Here is a 21,106-nt window from a genome sequence, read left to right as displayed (position 1 = left end):
TCACAGGTATTTCTCTACCTGAAGCAAACCCTTCATTTAATATGCCATTCTGTTGACACTGACGAGCTGAGCAATCCACTAATCATTTAACATCTCTGTGATTTCCTGAATTCTAACAATGAATTTTGTTCTAACTGGTGCTTGAACGTGCCTCTTCTAACTCAGTCTCAGTTTGTCTTTAGCAAATGGGCTGCCTTTTGCACAATGCTGCGATGCTAGGGCTTGTAAGAAAACTTAATTGCCTAATTAACTATGAAAAATGAAGAGTTTGCCTCTAATAATAAAATTCAACAAGCTTTGGTTCCTATCTATGGTCTAAGAAATTCCTCTCTGGCTCTAAACACTTTAATTTTTCTCACTATTGCTGATGGAAAGATGGGGAAAAAAAGACAAGAAATAGGTGGTTGGTTTGTACTCTGAACTCTCAGCTTGCATTTTCTCTTGTCTCTCAGTGTGTCCTCCTCTTAAAATGCCATTGTTGTCATGCAATGTTGTGACAGTCTGTTAAAAATGGTGTTGTTAGGATCTGCTACAAACTAAGTCACAGATCTGGATTTAAACGGTCAAAAGTTAAAGATGTGCATAAACCTCTGTCTAGCCTTGACTTGGCACGAGCCATGTTTTAAACATCTCAAGCCTTGACACGTTCAGTGGCAGATTTCTCTGAGGTGTGTGCAGTAACAAAGCTGGGAACACGGAGCTGCCAAGAGTCCTCCAGCCCATCCTCAGTCACCAAGAGCTGTGGAGTTGCTGTGCTAGAGGAACATGGTTTGCTGTGGTGCTCCAGGCCAGGACTAGCCTGCAGCAGGGCTCCTGGGTGACATTGTAGTGATGCCTGCCAACAGGTACTCAGGACTTGCAGGAACCACCAGGTAAACTGATTAGTATGAATTAGAACAAATATGATATTGATTTCTTTTTTCTCTCCACACAGAGACAATGGCCTTGGATGCCTGTGATGGCAGCTTTGGTTGCTGTAACAGCCGTGGTGCTGTACCCAGGCCTAACCAGAGCTTCTCCATGAGAACTGTTGTTGAATCCATACACCGTCCTCCCTTTAGAAGCTGGCAACATTCATATACTGAGGGAAAACAGATTAATTCTCTTCCTTTTTACCTCTTAATACAGCACAGCTCTGCGTGAGAACAGCAGTAGGGTCATTTGCTTTAAACTGTATAAAATGTATCTGTCTATAAAGAGGGAATAAAATTGTGATTCATCATTCTGTGAGCAATATTTTTGCTTACAACTTCATGCAAGTTTTAAATTAGTATGTTGGGATTCTGAATACTATAATGGTGGCCTAAAGCAGGCTTCTTGGTACCAAATTATTTATAATGGCTAGGGTTGTGGACACTGACTTTAGAATTTGATTGCTAGACTTAAGAGGAAAATACTGATTTGGACATCCAAGCCAAGTAACCTTGCAGATACTTGGGAAACAGATGCAGTGTGCTCAGTGCCTTTCAGTATGATCTATTTTTTTTTAAACTAGTGTATCATTTTACTTGCTGTTAGTCACTGAGCTGTTGGGAACAAGACTTAAGGAAACTTCTCTTACTAGGCCTTTCGAAGGAAGCATATTTTTCTTTCATAAGGATTGCTTTATTAATGGATTTTGGGAATAAACACAATTCATGTCCAGCCTTAAAGAGATAGAGATGCTGATGGTGAAGACCAGCCTCAAGTATTTAGTGTGCGCGTGTGCGAGTGTAAGCATGTGTGTGTTCTTGAGTGAACTAAGGTGTTTCTGGGAGCAAGTACTTGGTCATTTGATGGACATAGTGCATTGATTCAACTTATGTTAACTTTAGTTTGAATGTAATTTATTAAATTTCATATATTTAAAGAGATACGTTCTTTAAAAGTATGAATACCTTCTCACATATCACATGTATCAGTTTATTTTTTCAGTCATTTGATACCTTCTGACTTGAGCTGGAGAAGCTCTTTAGAATAAGCTTTTGTGGACGTAACTTTATTAAGAGAACTGCTACAGTACGTCTGTGATAGCTGAGAAAATCTAGATACATAAAATGCTACGAACTTGGAATCATATACCTGATGAAGCATTGTCAGGTGACGATGATTTTAATTTGGTAGTAAAATTTTGTGGCTCCTTATCACATGGCTGTAAGTATGATGCAGTGGTCCCCATTACAAAGTTTATTTTCCTTATCTAAGTACTATAACTATTGCTATTTGCTGACTTTTGGTGGGAATCACTGTAGTTAGTGCTGAATTAAATGTAGACAGTAGTTGTCTTGTTCAGCTCAACAGTTCTGTCAAAAAAGTTTATTAAAGACTTAAATAATATGTTAAAGAATGGTAGAGTAAAGTAATATGGCTCTGCTAAAGGAAACTTCAAAACAGGGAGGTAATCTCAGCAATTCAATTGGCTTTAAAGAATGTTATGGCAATCGACAGATAGTTTAAATATTTAAATAGAAATTTAGCATATAATTTACTTTGTGAGGTTTTAAGGGTCATTGTCCTGTAATTAAAGGTTCTATCTTAAGTTACGTGGGATTTGCTAATGGGAGGATTATTAGTTGGAGAAAATAGTCCACAAGTGACTTGTAGAAAATAACTATTGTCATTTAGTTCATTCATTTCATCCTTTTCATCCTTTTCAGTTGCAGGAAGCCACCCAACCACAGAACACTCGTATGCCAGTGGTACTTAGTACCTCTTGTATATAGGTTATTGCAAATATTGTTCTGAAATGCTTAACTTCAGAATTACATTTTTTTAAGTAATTAATTGTTTTAAATCTATTTTGTAAAGATATAAAAATACAATAGAATTTCTGGAGTACAGATTAAACTATTTGCACTAACACACGTGATGTGCATGATTTAATAAAATAACTTTACTCTCCCTATGCATGTTTGAGTTGAATGTCATTTGAAAACAAGAGATTCATGCTAAGTTTCTTTTGCACTAGATATTGCCACAGTTACTAGGCACAATGTCTGCAGCATGTCCAGTAAGAGCAAAAGACTCTTTTTTTTTACTTTTTATTTCACATTTGTGCTGGTTTAAGTTTTGGTCTAGCTGATCCCTCTGTGGTTTTCAGAAGGAAGTGAGGTAGGAGAGAGTCCTGGAAGGCTTGGGAGCATATTGCCATGGAGGAGGAAGAGGTGTTGGAGCTGCAGGGTGGGCGTGCCCATGGCAGGGGTGGTGAGACGGGAGGAGCAGTGCCTGCAGGTCCTGGGCAATAGAGGAAAGCCCTGCTGGGGGAAGGGGGCCTGATGCTGCCTCCTCGCCTCTCCAGCATCTCAAACTCCCTGTTTGTCCCTGTTTCAGCTTCTGTTTCTTTTGCAGTGGATTCCCTGCCCTCCTCCTTGCTGGTAGCCTGAGGAGGTGGAGCCTGCAGAGCTGGGGGTCCCTCCCCGATGGCAGCAGAGATTGTGCCAGGTTCCCTGGGGGCAGCTGGGGGGCCTGCACCACAGCAGGTCTGCCTGGGGCTTAATTTGTCCGTGTATTAAAGACAAATGTTGTGTTCTCCAAAACCTTTAGCACGTCAGAGAGCTGCAGTTTGAGGCTGAACATGGTTGTATTAAAGGAGAATTATTTCTAATTTCCTTACATGCATGTATGCATATTTATATTCTATACACAGGTGCATAGTACACATTGCATGGGGGCTTGTGCTTACAAGTATACCTGTGGTTCCCTAATACAGTGCCTTTTCCAGGAGTTCTTGACATTTGCATGTTCAAAATTATGAGGAATGAGCTAAAATGCACAGTTCACTCTTCTGTTGTGAGAATCCCTGGAGAAGGGTTGGGTAACTGGGAAGGTGCTGTTCTTCAGTGCTTTGATATTAAAACACCAAGTGGAGTTACTTTGCAAGGACTCCTTGCACAAACCTTTCTGGGTTTTTATTGCTTTTTTTCAGTGGTAAATGTGTGTGCTCTTTTACATTCATATTTAGGTTCTTTCTTTTGTTAGGCTTGGTTAGCTGAGCCTTGGAGTTTCTATATCAAGCAGCTTTTCACATGTGTGAGATGCTCCACTTGTAAAACAAGTGCTCTGAGCTTGCACTGAAGTTTGAGGTTTCAAAAAGGTTCCTCATAGTAGCAAAGTTAGAGAGTTGTTTTATCAGTTGCTAGTTCAATTTGGAAGATTTAGTATAAATCTTAGAATATCTGAACACTTCTTCAGATTTGTCCTGGTGTCTCAAGTGAGGCACCTTTTTTAAATTCTAAAAGAATTTACCTCCATGGGGACTACAATATCAGGCCTTTTATTTAAAAATACAAATATGTGAAAAATATAGTGTGATTTTCCTGTTCCTTATAGCTGAATTAAATGCGTTCTTCCAGAGTATTTGCCTCATCCTTTTTGCAGAATGTCTGGATTTTTTTGGTGCTAAATGGGGAATTGTGAGCCTGCACAATCTATTGTAAGAGTTCTCATGAAACAGTGAGAATTAGTATCAGGTAACTGATAGCTGAAGCAAAGGTAATCAATCACCTGTGCATGTATTTTTGGGGTATATCCCTAAGTTATTTTTCTAATCAAGTCTTCTGAAGTATGTTACCTGTTCCAGATTTCTGTGTGCTTTATGTAAGATTTTGAATGTCTCCTGCCTTAATCCATAGGGTTCTGCCACTTGCAAGAATCATTTCTTTGGCTTGAATCTTTTCCATGACAAATCCACTGCCGAATTCATTCCACCAGCAGCATCTGAGTGCTCTAAAACACCAGGTCACCACTATGGCTTTTGGGAAGCCACTGTCCTTTGCACTGGCTCTGCAAGTGGGGCTGGCCAGGTTTCACCAGGGGCCTTTTCTCCCCTCTGGCTGTTCATCCACCATTAGTGTTTCATTAGCAACTGCCTCAAAATTTTGAGTCTCCGATTTGAGTCTCCTATTAATAATAGCAATTGATCATAAAACAGAATTAGAAGCCATATTCTTTCCTTCTCTCTTGCATATACCTCTGGGTCTGTTTGAAGAGTGATTGCTTCCTGCAAACAGCTGCATTGAATTCCCCAGATCCAGCTGATTTGCTCATCCCAGTCCCTCTTTGCACGTGTTTATGAACACAGAATTCCTCTTTCTTCTCTGGTGGGGAATTGAGCTGCAGTATAGGGGATTATTTTCTGGCCTTCCTGGGTTTTTACTTTGTACAAACTTGTTGAAAGTGAGCAGAGGTTTGTCCAACCAGAGCCAAGTTCTGCTTGGAAGAGAGGGGCTGCACCCATTCCTGCTTAAAAGCTGGGTGCTACCAGTGTCTGACTAAAGGCCCCCAGCAGTAGAAGGTAAATCAGCAATTGAAACACAGGTTTTGATGGGAAGGGACATTTGTAAAGGTAAGGGGAACTCATCTGATCATTAATCTGGATATCATAGTCCTAAAACTGCAGTCTGATTGCAGCAGCAGCAGAATGTCAAGAAGTTCAACATTCATTAGGAAAAAAGAATTCTTGCTTTGAGAAGTTCAGAAAAAGGATCAGTCACCTCTTAGATAAGGTATGTGAGCAACTACTGTTCTCTCAAAAAAAATCCCAAACCAATCCCCAACCCTGTGTTTCAGTTCATCTTGCTTTGCCTTCCAAAAATGGAACTGTAATACATCTCTCTTGGAGGATGTTCTTTTGCTGCAAATCTTGTCCTGATCTAGGGATTTGACATACCATGATCATACCTTCAAATCTTACTTTCTATAAATGAATTGTTAATTTTTTTTTCTTTATCCCTCTAGTTTTTGTTGTCAGCTTTTTAAACAATTTTTAATTTTCCAAATGTGTAGATGCCAGAACAGAACATGTCCTTACAGTTATTACCATACTAACATCATATGAATAGACAATAAGCTTTATATCCTGCTCTGGTATTCTTGTTTGATTGTCTACCAGAACTTTTTTTTGGGGGGGATTCACTAACTTCTAGCTTCTAGATTTAACCTTGTCAATCAAATCACTGTACTCCTCACATCAGCCCAGTATGAAGTGCACCCTGTGATATCTGACTTTGCAATATTGTTTGGTAAAAACCACTGGAGGCAGCAGGCCCAAGCAGCAGCCTGTTCCCATCACTGCTCAGCACAGCATTGAAGGAGGTTTTTTTCCCTTTAGGTTTTATAGGGATGGCTCCTGAAGCTTTATTTTAGACTATTGATCATGCATTATTGAACAGTAGTGAGAGAAAAGCTAATCCCTGAAGCACAATAGGGAAAATATTCATAGAATAATTCCTTCACTTAGTTTTCACAAACTGACAGCTGTTCTGCATTATTTGTTAATAGTGATAGTGTAGTGATCACTTTTATTGGAATGTCATGATTTACAGAAGTCTTGGTTTAATAACACTAATAAACTCATTTTTAAAAAAACTTTGAAAAGGGGAATTTTATTTTCTAGATGCTTTGACAGGTATGAATTTAGATTCTTGAATCTTTTGCTGACTGCTTCCTGTAGATTGTTCTATGATCTGCTTACATCTTAGAATGAAGCAAAGCCAGTCCTTTTCCCAGGATCAGACATTTTACTGTCTTCCCTCAGCCCCATCATGTTGTTTGCACATTTCTGACACTTCCCTCTCCAAGCATTTCAAATTCCAGGTTGTTCAGTGACTGAGTTTCTCAGTGTGCTCAGTGAGCATCATTCCCAGAGCTGGCTGTGTCCCAGCTCCAAGGCACTGAGGGATGGATGTGTGTCCGTGCTGTTCTGGGGTTGTGCTTGCATGTGGTGGAGCAGGACATGGGCACTGGTGTTCTGTGGCCATGAGAGAGAGTGGGCTGTAATTGAGCTTGTTGGGTAAGTGGTTCTCAGCTGTGGGAATGGAGATGTTGGCAGGGAGAGGTAATTCCTGTGTTATGTCAGGTGAGACACTGAAAATGCCAATGTGCTGCCAAAGTGTGTCATCCCTTCCTCGTGTCTGATGAACAAATCCAAAGCCTGGGTTAAACTAAAAGCAATGTTTTATTACCTGATCATATTAGTCAGTAAACTGAGACTAAAGAGTGAAATCATCAATTCATTCTGTTCTATTGGAATAAAATGTAACCAAAAGTTTACCTGTGTTTGTTTCAGTACCCACTGTTGGGACATGGATCTATTTTTTTTTTTTTTTAGAAACACCGCACACACACTATGGTAAAGTACTGCCTTCAGTATGGAATGAATTTGCTATTTTAATCTTTTCATGCTAGATCATTTATGAAGTTTATATTCTATTTATATTTCTTGTAAGGAGTTCTTGCTCTGGAAAATAATTTTATTGAGTATGTCATCAGTTTTGATGTGACAAAACTACTTCTTGTCTTGAATACAGTGGCTCTTACTTTAAAAATGTTCCAAATATGCAATATGTCTTTTGGGATGAATAAATGGTAAAAATTATGAGAATAAATTTACATCACAACAGAAAGCTGATTTGTATTGTACATAGTCTTTCATTCAGCCCAACTCCAAATTTCAGCACTCCCCAACTTCTGAACCTGCTACACTCTGCTTTACTGGGATAGAAGACAAGTTGCTAATTAATGAATGGATTAAAACTGATTTCAAAGTTGGAATCTATTTACCTTTTTACTTTGTGCAAATGGGATTTGCAGCCACATGAGCTTCCCTCTGTGTGACATGGTAAAGCTTGGCTCCAACAGGTCTGAACCCAGGGAAGGAAGGGCTGGAGCACGGGGTAGGAATGCAGCCTTGGTTTGTGCAAGAGTTAAGTGGGTTTAGTGGTGAGACATCCTCAGGGGAGCAGTCACTGATCATCCTTTAAGAAAGACCAACAATCCTACAGTATTTTATCTTTACTGTAAATCAAAGGGAATTCTGTTTCAGTGCTGACTCAAGAAAAGGACATTCAATGAGTCACTCACACAATTTCAGCAAGTTTGAGGAAGGAAAGTCTCCTCCCTGTTTGGAGACTGTGTGGTTTGGATCCACCCCAGGGTGCAGTTTAAGTACACATGGTTTCATTCCAGGCAAGCAGTAAGTCCTGGTGTAAGACCCAGGTATCTCTTCTATTTTTCAATTTAAAAAGTTAAAGTCAGAATTGGCAATTAAAACATTCTTCCAGATGCAGTAGATGGTTGAGAGGGAGGAAGGAAGCCTGAGAAGGTGATAAATACATCTGCTGCTCTTTATGGGATGTTGCTGGTAGCATTTAATGTGATACAAGTTTGTCTTGAATTCCTGTCTCCCAACACCAGTGCAGAGCACTCTTCCTTAGACCATGAATGAGTGTATTTCTGAGTAATGCTACAGGGAAAAGGGGCTGATAAAGTTTGCTCATCTTTAAAGGTTCGGTGTCAATATTCCAGGCTCACTGGATGTGATATTCAAGGCGTTTGGTGTTTCTGTTGTAAGTGTAGCAGCCACAGCTGACTGGCAGTTTTTCTGTTGCAGAGCCTGACTGGAATCCAACTGTAGCTGGCCATTGTAAGAGACATTTATTGCTCTTTTTTTTGTTTCCCCACTTTGTAATCATTGCAGTGGCACATAAGCAAAGACATAGCCTGCAGCAATTTCACTGTCATTTTTTAATTGCACTTCCAGCTTGGGGTGGCCAGGTGTTGGTGTGCCTGTGCTACATGTTGCAGCAATAGTGCATCCTTCCCCTGCAGACTTCCCTGAACTGTAATTCTTCTTTAGAAGAATTATGTCCCAGCCAATCATAAATAAATAAATATGAAGGTATTATTAACATTAAATATTAACAATCTCTCTCTCATTATTACTTTACATGATTACCTTTGCAGTAAGTAAGTAGCACATCCATATCCTTGTTCAGGAGGATGTTTAGTAGACAAATACCAAAAAAATTCTGGTGCCTTATATGGTGTCTCATTTGAAATCTGAGAGTGGTAAAAAATCATTTACCCCACAGTGATGTTTCTTCCAGTAATTGAAAAACAAATACTGGGATAATTCCATCTGAATGAGCCTTTCTGGGATGTTTCTTTGGTGAGAACTGAATTGCTTTGTCAGATGTGTAGGATGTTGCATCTGCTTGGAATGTGAGTCTGTGAGACATCCCTGCTACTGAATGACTGCCTTAGATGGGCAGGGAAATGTATCAGGGAAATCTTTGGTGTAAATCTGTCAGGATGGAAGATGAGCCACAGTATTGGCAGAGATCATTCTCAGCTGAGGCACCTCAGTTCTGCTCATGTGCACGTGGACTCACTAACAGTGATGTTCATCTGGTTCATTTAATGTAAATTGTTTCCAGTTCCCATGAAATACATTTCACTGGAGATTATTCAAACATGGTACGTTTTCAATTGTAAAATAGAGAACAATAATTGTGCGTTTAGTCAAATTCTGCAGCTGTGTGGCTTAATGCTTTAATTTCTTGGACTTAAGACCTCAGTGCAATCCTGCTAGCTCAGACACTCCTCAGAAAACTGCTGTGTTATTCTTTAAATTTTGAGGGCATTTTGGAGTTCTTCAGTCCTTTTGGTTGTGAAAATCCTCTGAAAATATCAAGTTCTAACTGTGTGATGTGAAGGTTGCTTCCTGCAGCCTCTGAAGTGCAAGTTTGGGAAGCAGTGGGTTTGTGCTGAGTGTGGCCATAGGTGTCCATGACCCAGGTGTGAGCAGCCCTGTCCTCTTCAGGAGAAAAGAGGATGATGAGTCAGGGCAGAGTCACATCCTGTTAACACTGCCTGGGGACACCAGCACTTCACCCTTCCTGCTTCTCATAATGAAAGCTGAGAAGCCATAAAAAAGCTCACTGGAGTGTGAGGCTGGGCTGAAGGACTGGCCTGTCTTGCATGCAGGAATCTCACCTGCTCAAAAGCAGCTCAGGCTCAGCTCTGTGTCCACGGAGGTCTCAGGGTCAGGAGGGCTCTTTCCATGGCTGTGGCTGGTGGCTGCAGAGCCAGGCACACACAGTGGCCTTGCCTCCCTCCAGCTGAGAGCTTTTCTCTGCAGTGCCAGGCTGGGGTGGTTTGCTCTGGTGTGGCTCCTGCTGTACAGGTGCTGGCACCTGCCTCAGTGTCTGCCAGTGTCCAGAGTGGGAGAGAGCTGGAGCCCAGCACTGGCTGTGCCCATCTGAGCAGGCTGTGCATGCCCACCAGAGAGAAGCAGTCTGTCTGTCTGTCTGTCTGCCTCCTGCATCTCAGTGTGCTCTGCTCTGCCCTGTGGGGTTGGCTCTCAGCTGGACTCCAGCATACATGGTAACAGATGGACTTAGCTTGGATATTGGGAATAAATTCTTCCCTGTGAGGGTGGTGAGACCCTGGCACAGGTTCTCCAGAGAAGCTGTGGATGTCCCATCCCTGGAAGTGTTCCAGGCCAGGCTGGATGGGGCTTTGAGCAACCTGGTCTAATGGCAGGGGGTTGAAATGGAATGGTCTTTAAGGTCCCTTTTCAGTCCAAACTGTGCAATGATTCTGGGACAGCTCAGCTGGTCAGAGTAGGTTCCAGTTACACCAAGGTTGTGGGTTTGATCCCTGTATGGCTCATTCAGGAGTTGGGCTCGATGACCCTTGTGGGTGCCTTCCCACTCAGACTGTTCTGTGATCAGTTTGTGTTTCACAGTGCACATTCAATGAACAGCAAAGCTGGGTTTGCATGGCTTCCTGAATCCCATGGTCATGGAGCAGAAACAAGCTGGTGCAGCAGAGCAAGGAACTCCACTTATCCATACATTCTGTTTGAGTGGGATGAAGCTTTGTGCTTCTCAGTGCATTTTTAACAGGATAGAGATTTAGATAAAGGTGTTTTAAGCTTTTAAAATTCAGTGTGTTAGAAGGGTGAAGTTGGAGTTGCCACTTGTGACGTGTACTGTGTGCACAGATCTCTGCTGAGGCATCTTAGTTTGAAAGAGGGCATTTTAAAACCTTCCCCAAACATATTGGCTGCCTTCCAATAACTTTTAACCTGGCATTGAAGCTGGAGAGGATTTTTTCTTTTGTTTCTGTGCTGCATTGCTTAATGCATGCAAAACTGACTTGTTTAAGCAGGGCTCTTCACTAACAGCTTGAGACTTAAATCACCAATTCCAAATACATTTCAAAACATGTTTTGTGGTGGAAAATACTTCCCCTACAGCCTTCTTGGGGGTGTCCTTGCTGGTAGTTGCTGCTTCTGTTTTTCCTCAAGGTTTTGCTGAAATAAATTCTTTGTCATTCTCAGAGGGTAAAGGCCCTGGTGGCTGTGTTGTCCCTGAGCAGGTCCCCCCAGCAGCCCTGAGCTGGATGCGGGGTTGTTTTGGTTTCCTGGACAATAAACCGGTGGCCTGGGAAGCCTGACCTGGCCTGTATCAGCATGAAGGGTGGCAGGAGCCTGCAGGAGGAAGGTCCAGGTGTCTTGAGAGGAAGGAAGTGAGGGGAAACCAGTGTGTTTTGGGAATGTTCCCACACAGTGCAAGGCAGAGGCGTGGGGCAGGGGGCACATCAGGAAGGGAAGGGTCAAGTGGGTCAGAGAAGGATGTTCCTGGGTTTTACCAGAGGGAAAAAGTACTCTTCTAGCCTTGAAAGAGCATCCCCATCCTCTGCTGGTGTCTGCTGCTTGTCTCCCTGAGCCAGGGTGATGGTGGAGAGCCCCAGCTGCTGCCCGGGGCAGGGGGGGCTGCCCTGTGTGACCCTGGGGGCAGTGAGAGGGAAGGTGCTGTTTAATGTTTTACACAGTGTGCAGGAGAGGGGCCTCACAGACAATGTCTGCCTTCCTGCCCTGTGCCTGAACCTCGTGGGAAGCCTGCTCCATTCTTATCCCCTTCCTGGCACTGACCCGTGGGTCTGCTGTGACCTGAGGCTTCCTGTCACCCCTGCAGGGCACCTTCCTCCATAAGAGCCAGGTCCATGGGCTTCCCTTGCCCCAAATGCAGAAGATTTCCCCTGTCTATTGCAACAGTTGGGTGACCTGGAGCTGTGTTTGCAGCATTAAGCAGGTGAACAGTAAAATAGCTGCCAGGGGATTTGAACTGGTGTCCAGGAAGCAAAGTCCTTGGTCTGGGCAGTCACAGCTGCAGGAAAGGTGGTGGGATGGGATTTGGTGGAGATCCATTGCAGAATGCAGCTGGGTACACTGCCAGAGGGGCACAGTGCCACTGCAGGGTGGGCAGAGCCCCTGGTGGAGGCAGCTCTGCTGGCCAAGGGCCAGGACTTGTGTAGGGCACAGTGGAGGGTGCACCTGAGCCTGGCTGCATCAGGAGAAGGTAAGAGCTGGGAATTCTTTTCTGCTGTAGCAAGAATGACCGTGGTGCCAGCACATCCCCTGGTCTGTCTTGCCTTGGCTAAACTGTGTCCTACAAGTGAGATGCCTTTGATGCATCTGTTGCCTCATCATTGCCTCACCCATGGAGCTTGGCTTGAGCCATCCCTATGGCTGAGAGACAAAGATCCTTTTACAACTTAAAAGAATCTTTGTTCTAGTTTTGTTTTGTCTTATTCTCACTTGTGTATAACAGTGTACATAATCTATATGGAAAAAATTATCTTCACTTAAATGTTGTTTTCTCTATACACATGCCAGTGGAAAATGCTTCATTGATACTTCCTACAATCTTGCAGGCCCAGACAATGCAGTTCTCAGTACTGTTTCAATCTAAATTACTGACAAATAAAATAGTTTGTTAATTTTACCAGAAGCAGATGTCAACTTTCTAGCCTTAAAGCAAAAAAACCCACAAACCAACAAAGCCCCCAAAACAAAAGGAAAAAACCCTTTAGACTCAGTGTGTGGCCCAAAGGCAACCATCCCTATGTGCTGCTAATTGGGCCCTGCCTGTCACCCTCATTAGCCCTGGGGCTTTTGGGCACTGCTGAGAAGGAACAGCCCCATTACAGGGCATTGGAAGAGTTGTTCATGATGTCTCTCTGTGGGAAGAAAAATTCAGTTCACACCCTGTAAGTCCAAACTATAAGGTAAAAATAATCCCTTTCTATTCTCTCCTAAACAGAACTGCTCCTGGAAAGCAGAAACAAACCCTAGTAATTGCTCTATGTCCCTGGAGTCCTTAACAGAGCATCTGCAGACATGACAGGAACAAGACCTGCTCCGGGATCCCTGCAGTTTCAGCCATGGCAGAGATCAGTTCATGCGTTACTGTGCAGTGCTCTGGGTGTGCTCAGTGCTGGGGCACTGCAAAGAAGATGACTTTATTTTCCTGCTGCAAAGAGGTTGAAATCTTAACATCCTGAACATATGGAAGGAGAGTTTTCTCTGACTGTCAAAAATCTCATAAAATGTAAGCTGGGGGGAGAGGGGAGGCCACATGCATGCTCAATGTTCAAGAAAAACCTATTTGTGCTCAGTGTAATGACAATATTTTTCAGTTGCAACTCTCCTGTGCAGAAGTTTAACCTCCCTACTGTGGACAGAGTGAGAGCAATGAGAGCTACATCACTTTTAACATGGCCAGTTTTCTAAGAACAAAAGAAATCTGTGTCAACTATGTGATTTGGGTCATTTTTGCACCTTTTTTTTGGTCTGTGATTCTATTTATGCCCTGGCCAGTTTTTACACTCCTCAACCTTGAAAAAAGTAGACGTGGTTGATAACTAAGAGGAAAGAGACTGGTTTCCTAGATCTGATCTGAGCACCATTGCCTTTATTTATGTAAACAGTGACATCATCTTCTATTGCAGAACGGGAACCCTGAACAGTTACAGGAGAGCAAATTTAGGAAGTGTCCTTATGAGACAAATGTGATTCACCTTCAAGTGTGTACATTTAAGAAAGATGCTGTATCCTGAGTCAGATAAGTTCTGTGAATCTGACTTTTCGCCAGCTGAAACTGTCATGTATTAGCAAAAATTATTCACTTTTTTTTCCTTTTAAACTACTTGAAAAGTGGTGCTTGCAGCCTGCTGGGAGTGTGAAGAGCAGCAGAGCCAGCTTTTTTTGTCCCCTTTCAGCTTCTCCAGAAATCTGCTTTTGCACTCCTCCAAAAGCCTTTTGTAAGTGGTGCCTGACCCATCCAGTGACGGTAAGGGCTGCCTTGTTCCTGGGATTCAGTGTCAGCCAGCCAGGGGATGGTGTTCAGGGCATTCTGAGCTGCCAGTAAAGCACTCGGTTTCCTACTGGGGGAGTTTGCTATTAGTCTGTTAGAAAATCCCACCACAGCCAGGTTCAGTCTCTTCTCCATCACACAGCGTGGGGAAATCTGCATCCTTTTTGGCCAGAGCTGGAAAAGCAAAACCATAGAGCACAGTATGGCTGAGCTGCTGCCAGGGGTGAACATCTGCTCTACAGCTTGTCATTCAGCCCTTCAAGATGTTCTGTGAGCAGCCAAGGGCTCTGGCCTGGCTGGGTTCCTGCATCTGTTTTGTACCTGAATGGGAAATCACTCTCTCCAAAGGGAAGGGTTGCAGATTGGCAGGCTCCACCTCTGTGCCAGCTGCACGTGTGCAGCAGTGCATGGACCTGCCTCCTGGAGAGAGAAAACCCTGCTTTCTCCTCACTGGGATTTTCTGTGCCATATTCACTGAGAAGAATTGCTCCTGTAGTGAATCACCATGAGGGAAGTAGACAAAAGCTTCCCATTTCCTAGCACCTGCCTTTCTGCAGGGACATGTGTCTGTGCCTCTTCTTGCTGTTAGGAAGTGACTACATCTGTGCTGGTCAGGCAGGGACAGAAGGCTGAAAGTTCTTTGGGTTGGCTTTGTTTGTTTGTTTGTGTAGAAATTGCAAGTGTTTAGCAAGCATTAGTGATTGTTTCCAGTGAGTTTGCTTCCAAACTTGGCCTCATGTCATGGGAAAGCTGGGGTTAAGGCTGTTGGACATTGGGAAGTACCATGGCCCAGTGTTCCCCAGCCATGTCCCAAACCAGAGACTCTTCTGTCCTCTCTGAATTGTTTCATCCGTGAATGAAGGCAAACGTTGCATTATACCAGGGGCAGAACAGCATCCCCCAACCTTCCTTGTCTAGAAGCTGTTGCCACTTTTCCTTGGCTTTAAGCCAGGGCTGGCTCAGCAAACCCTTGGGTGAGATTCCTGATTTCTCTCCTGTGCTCGGTGCCTTTTCCCGTTGCCCCCATCAGCCTGGGCTGGCCCTGCCCAGGGCTCGGGTGCTGCCGAGCTCCTTTGGGGGAGGGCTCCAGCTTGCTTGTCGTGGCTCCTGCCAGGTTCCACTTGCTCTAATGCCTGAGTTTCACACTTAAACCTGAGGAAGATCCCATCTGGAGGGGTTCTGGCTTTCCAGCTCCCTGTGGGAGGGGTGACTCCCTGATGGCACTTTGTGCTTTGTTTTGAGCTTACCAAGTGTCTTCACCCTCATCTCAAAGCAGCAGCTTTATAAAAGCAGATGAACCCAGCTGGCAGAAGTGAGATGGTTTGGGGCATCTCACAAACATGCACCAGTTCCTCACTGGGGCCAAATTACAGCAGTGCCCCAACAGATCCTCAGTGTGCCCCACTGGTGTGGGTGTCCTGGCTGCCCTGCAGGGAAGAAGCAGCTTTCACTCCTCCTGCTGCCAGGAAGGTGAGGAGATTTGGACCAGTTTGGGAGAAGCTGATGCTCATTTGGAGAAGATTTTGGGTGCCACCTTCAAGTGATGATTCTCAGGAGTATCCTTGAGATACCATTTATCCAGAAGATTTGCTGTGCCTGGTAACTTTAGGGATGTGTGTTTCTTGCCTGGTCTTACTATGATCCTGGTGAGCCATCTGGAAATTTCATCCTGTGATTACTCCAGGATCTGGAAGACCTTTTGTAACTACTAATCCCAGAAACAGATTTTTCCTTCATCCTGTCTGTCAACACAGCCTTTAACTTATTTTTATGGGCTTCAGCACATGTTTGAAGCATCACTGCCTTAGGATACAATTTATTTTTTCCAGAGTATCTCAGTGCTCCTTATATCTACTTATAGCACTTTCTGAAGAACAGCTGTTTCGTGGGTATTTGTTAGGATCCTCTGTGTTCTTCAAAACTTGACACATCTCTATTTGCACACCTAGAACAGGAATCAGTTTGACTTAGCATGCCATGAGCATGAGATCCTAGGGAATTATGCTTTGTGGTACCATGTATTTTGCTGATAAAAATTGAGTAATGTTTTCATTGCTAAGACATGATAAATATTTCATTTAAAAATATTGATGCAATTAAAGCAAGGGGGGTAAAGCAAAAAGACTAATCTAAGATAACTGGTGCCATGCTAGATTCTTGCTACTTTGCCCCTTTTTATTGTATTTTGCCCTCTGGCTCTTGTTCACTCACCAAAATAACTTGTGGATGCAGTTTGCTGTATGTGTCTTAACTGCTCTGTGGAGGGAGTGGGATATAGCAGGCAGGAATCCTGTGTGCAGGAAAAGCTGTTCCATAGAGTGCCATCAGTGCTGGGGGACTTTGGGAAGGTCTCTGTTGTCACCTTGCCTGGAACCATGGCCCTGCTCCTGCTAGAACATCAGGCCCCAGGCAGAGGTTCAGAGAAGCTGCCTGCAGGAGCCTGCAGGACACGTTTGCCATGGCTGGAGCATGGCAGAGTGGGGAGAAGCAGGAGGAGTCTGTGTGTGTGCACAGCCAGTGCAGGGCTGGCTGCAGGTGCGTTGTGGGCCTGTGTGTACAGCGGGCCCTGGAGCACTTGCAGGGCTTTGTGTGACCCTCTGCAAGTCAGCAGTGATGCAGGGGGAGCTGCCTCCTTTTTCTCTCTTGCTAAGGAAGAATTCTCAAAAAATGTTTTTTCATTTCTTGGGAACAACAGAAAAGCTTGACCTAATTGCTGTTCTGTATGCCCATGGCATCTGAAAGGCCCAGCAGGATATAAAACCACCAGTTACCAATTCTGATTTTTGCCAGAACTTCAAAGCGTTTCCTTTTATGCAGTAATCTTAAAACTAGTCCAAGAAAACACTCACACCATTACTTAGATATTCCAGTTGTGCCACCAATACGGAAATTTAAATTATTATATTTCCCACAGGCAAAGCTTCCATCATTAGTTAAACTTGATGGTCTTCTGCTTGCTGGTAGGGAAGATACAACTCCTTTCCATGGTCTGAGAAAAGGCTGCAGCTCAAAGCTGAGCCAGCAGTGATGACTGATAGACTAAGAAATAGGACCTTAATATAGTAACCAAAGTCCTATTTAGACTTTAAATGTTTTTTGATCATAGTCATATCCTTCTCTGGAAAAGAAGCTTCACATGCACCAGCCAGTACTCATTTACTAAATATTTTGTTATTTTACTGTTTGAGATTACAGCTCCCATCTTTATCACTTGTGCATCATCCCCAAACTTTATCAGTAGAGATAAAAGCTTGTGATTAAAAGCAAAATTAGTCAGGTAGGACCCAGTCCTATCCCCTAAGTCTTAGTCACTTCTTGAAAGCTTTGTAAGCTGTGGTTCACATGCCTGTGCCAGTGCAGCCCTGTGTGATCTGGCAATGTGTTTATTTTGTGAGTGAGGCCATTGCACAGGGTTCATTCCTGTGTGCTCAATAAGCCATGGCTGCTCTGCTCCAGAGATTATAACTAAATAATATTAGTGAATTATGAAATTGAAAGGGACATGGGTTTTTTTGGTCAGGTTGTGGGGACTTTCTTGATAAGTGCAGTTATGTGGGCAGAGTCTGAGGTATTTATTTTTTTCTGCTGGAGTGACCTCACGGTAGCACTTGACCTTGCAGTCAAACCAAGTCCTTCCCCATCCACTGGTCCCAGGAGAGCCCCAGGAGATGCACCAGGTCCTGGTCAGGAGGAAGTCCTGGAATGCCAAACAACAGCCACCAGGGCCAGCAGAGTCCTATCATGCTCAAAGTGGTTTCAATGACTACAGGATATGTGGTCAGAAATGAAGAGGTTGTTCAAGAATCATTTAGATGGAGAGAAATCCTCCTGCTTAAGGAAATATCCTGCTGAGTTTCTCCTGGAAAATAATTTGATGTGTAAAGTTGTATCTTTTCCAGGTTATGAGGGATAGGATTTAAGAGAGAAGTGTCTAATTCTCCAAACTTAGAAAGCATGTGGGCCTCAAACTCTTTTCCCAGTTGGAAAATTTGCTGTTAAGAAAAGGAAATAGATTTTTATAAGCAATATTTAATTCAAGCATTTGGCTAATTCTCCTGCTGCAAAGCTTTTAGGTCAAATTCTGATTCATTGATGTGGATCTGGAATAAAAGGGATTAGGAGAGGAACTGGACTCTGAAGTTAGGGAAACTTTGGTTTCTTGTTCACTTTTTCCTACTCATCAAATGTATTTTTAACCTATGTTTCTATTTTAAATGTTGTAGGGAAACTTACTCCTACGTGTCTGCCTTTGCTCTTTTTCTGCCCATTGTCATCAGCTCTGCCATGGGTGTGTTCCATTTTACTGTTGCAGAAAGGGATCCTGATCACTCTGGACATTACATTGTTGTACAAATGCTGGGAATTTCTACACTTATTCCATTAGGTTAGAGAATGGAAAATGGGTGGTTTATTATTCTTATTACTCATTAAAAGTATGTGTTAAAACAGTGCCCTGTTTCACAATGTGATGTTCTGCAGTAGCTCAGGGCCTGAGGGAAGCCATGTCCAGTACCTTCCTTTTGTTTCTATGTGTCTGTGTATTCAGAGAAGTGTGTGTTGTGTTCAGGATTCCTACAGGGATCACTCTGGGGATCCATCTGAAAGCTTTTCACCTGGCATTAAGGTCATTCTCCCTCTGTCTGTCCTTGCCATTTCTCTGTTGTGTGTGTGACCCTCAGCTCCTGTTGTCCACAATCCCACTCTCTCTCAGCTTCCAAAACCTTCCCATTTCCCATAGTGAGTCCTCTCATTCCTGGGTCTCAGAGACCTGGCAGCCATCAATCCAATGTCATTTACAGTATCCTGCAACACCAGTTGTGAGTGCTTTTTGTTTTCTGTGTTCATAAAGCAGCTACAATGAGTCTATTGGAGGAGCCAGGTCTGTATCCCACCCTGGCTCTGGTACTGTGGAGTTGTGATGGATGTACTGCTTTCATAAATGCAGCAAACAGCATTGCCAAACCCAGTGGTTTATCTGGGGCCATCCATGTGCTCCGGGAAAAATAGCTCATCCTGGGAGAAAAGAATGATGGAGGGGTTTCCCTCAGTTTCCAGTAATTACTAACAGAGTAATTATGTTGCTCAAAAGAAGGAGCTGCTGCTTGTCTTGTGAGAAAAAGGAGATAAGAACAAGGAGGTTAAATGTGACAGCTCTTTGGGATACCAGCCCTGCCAGTGCTCCAGAGAGAGGAGGGCACAGTGGTGATGAGCCAAATTCACCTTGGGGCAGGAATTAGTCAGGTGGGAGATTCCCACTAGATTGAGGGTGTCCTGGGAGGTCTCCTGGAATAGGGAGAAAAGAAGGACTTGGCAAAGCAGAGGACCATATCATTTTTCTCCCAGTTTTCACCATGTAATTCATGCTTTGCTCTGTAAAGCACTGTGATATAGTTTGTATACATTATGTAAAATAAGTTGTATTCTATTATATTGAAGAAATACAAATATAAAATAAAGACAAAGGATGGAGTAAAGTAGCTGTGTGGTACCTGGACCCCCAGTCCCCAGTTGCACTGGTTGTCCCATTCCCCAAGTCTGTGGTTGCAGGTCTCTGCCATCCCTGGAATTATTTAGGTGTTTTCCACATGATGATAAATGTTAAATACAGACTGTCCTGGATGAAAAGGGAAGCACAGATCAAATTCTGTCCACATCACTCTCCAGGAGAGCCTGTCTCCACCATCCCCTGCTTTCCTGCTGTTTGTGGCATTGTACAGCTCTTCTGTCTCAGGAGCTTTAGGAAACAATTTTTAATTGTGCTTCATTTCTTTGCAGTTGGGAAAGCTCTAATACATCTCCAGGCACAACTGGCACGTGGGCCCTTCAGAAGTAATGCTGTTGGTAATGGGACAGCTTGTGGCAATTTGTGATCTAGGGAAAGCAAAACCCCAACTCTCCGGAGTTCGAGTGGGAGGGAGGCTGGGAGGGAGGTGAGGATGGCTGTGAGTACTTCAGATGGGCAACTTGCTATTGCAGAAGTTGGAATTTTGGCCCAAAAATGCCAAGGGGAATCTTTTATGGGAACAAAGCTGTGTTTTTGAGCTGCCCGGCAGCAGGACGAGATCTGCTTCTGCATTTCAGCCCCGAGGAGCAGCAGCGGCGGGCGCTGCGGGAGCGAGAGCTGTGAATCCCAGCGGCCGCCGGGCCCCGCGGGGACTCGGGCTCTTGGCTCTGCGAGGGCTGCCAAGGAGGTCAGCACAGGGGGCTCCCGGCACAAACCCTTCTGCTCGGTGGGAATTTCCCTCTTGAGCGACCGCTGCACTTTTTAACTGGAAGATTAATGGAAGGGGGCCGTGGAAAGGGCCGGAGTGCCGGAATTAGTTCATTAGTCTCTAAGCAAGCATGCAGTGAGTCACCGGCAGCGCTTCCTGCGCGCTGATGCTGGGCCTGGAGCTCTCCCAGCCATCGGCGCAGCGCTGGGAACTCGCGGGACCACATCACCGCATGCTGCGACTGCGGGCTGTTAATGCTATAAAACAAAACTAATCTAGATTAATTACACTGCACATGTTATTCATCTGTAATCCCGCTCCTTGGCCTCTTTCCCTCCCAGCAGAGCCCCCCATTGTTTTCTGTTCCTCTCTTAAGGTGTCCTTGACTTCCTTTGGGTTTCTCCATTTTTTCCGAGGGCTGGGATGACAAAGCTGCCTGGTTGGCAGCACAGCAGTGCCTGCTCTGCCCGTTCACCTGGGCCAGACCCATGTCTGAGTATGTGGAGGCATAAACAGCCGGTCAGAGCTGTCATTTGGCTTTGCTGGGTCACCAGCAGTGCCCTGTGACGGCAGTGAGGTGCTGCAGCACAGCAGGGTGGGTGGCTGGAAGTGCTCCTGGTCATAGGATCATAGAATATCATAACTTGGAAAAGACTCAGTCCAGCCCCTGGCCTGGCACAGGACAACCTCACGACACCAGAAATGATGGTCCTGGTAGGGGATGCACACAGGATGTGTCTGTTTCCATGATGTTACAAAGGTTTGTTGCTGCCTCTGACAGAAATGGGTTGAAAATGAAATCCAGCCATTCGGGGGACCAGCCTGTAACTGCAACCAGTTCTTACTCTGAAACAGAGCATCGTGTCAAACCAGTTGTCTTCCTCACATGAAGTAGTGGTGTTTATGTGCAAACCTGTGTGCATTCCTGGCTGCAGCACTCTGGGGTGAGACAGCCTCTCACTGCACTGCAAG

General features: G+C 44.1%; 1 protein-coding gene across 33 annotated transcripts in view; it reads left to right on the top strand.

The window, feature by feature from the left end:
- The window catches only part of SLMAP (sarcolemma associated protein), a 90,166-nt gene extending 70,770 nt beyond the window's left edge, over positions 1–19,396 (top strand). For 31 of the 33 annotated variants that reach the window (XM_071439730.1, XM_071439733.1, XM_071439722.1 and 28 more), the window contains one exon: positions 935–2,884. In XM_071439730.1, the coding sequence (XP_071295831.1) occupies positions 935–1,024 (90 nt within the window). In that variant the 3' untranslated portion in view covers positions 1,025–2,884. Of the gene's footprint in view, positions 1–598; positions 846–934; positions 2,885–12,869 lie in introns of those variants that run through there. The other 2 variants (XR_011681171.1, XM_071439702.1) reach the window with 2 other exon arrangements.
- The last annotated feature ends 1,710 nt before the right edge of the window (positions 19,397–21,106 follow it).

This window comes from Agelaius tricolor, unplaced genomic scaffold (genome assembly GCF_023055355.1).
Source record: "Agelaius tricolor isolate 1412-34295 unplaced genomic scaffold, bAgeTri1.0.p SCAF_14, whole genome shotgun sequence".
Classification (NCBI taxonomy): Eukaryota; Metazoa; Chordata; class Aves; order Passeriformes; family Icteridae; genus Agelaius; species Agelaius tricolor.
The sequence above is the reverse complement of the archived record's forward strand: the minus strand, read 5'-3'. Positions and strand labels throughout refer to the sequence as shown.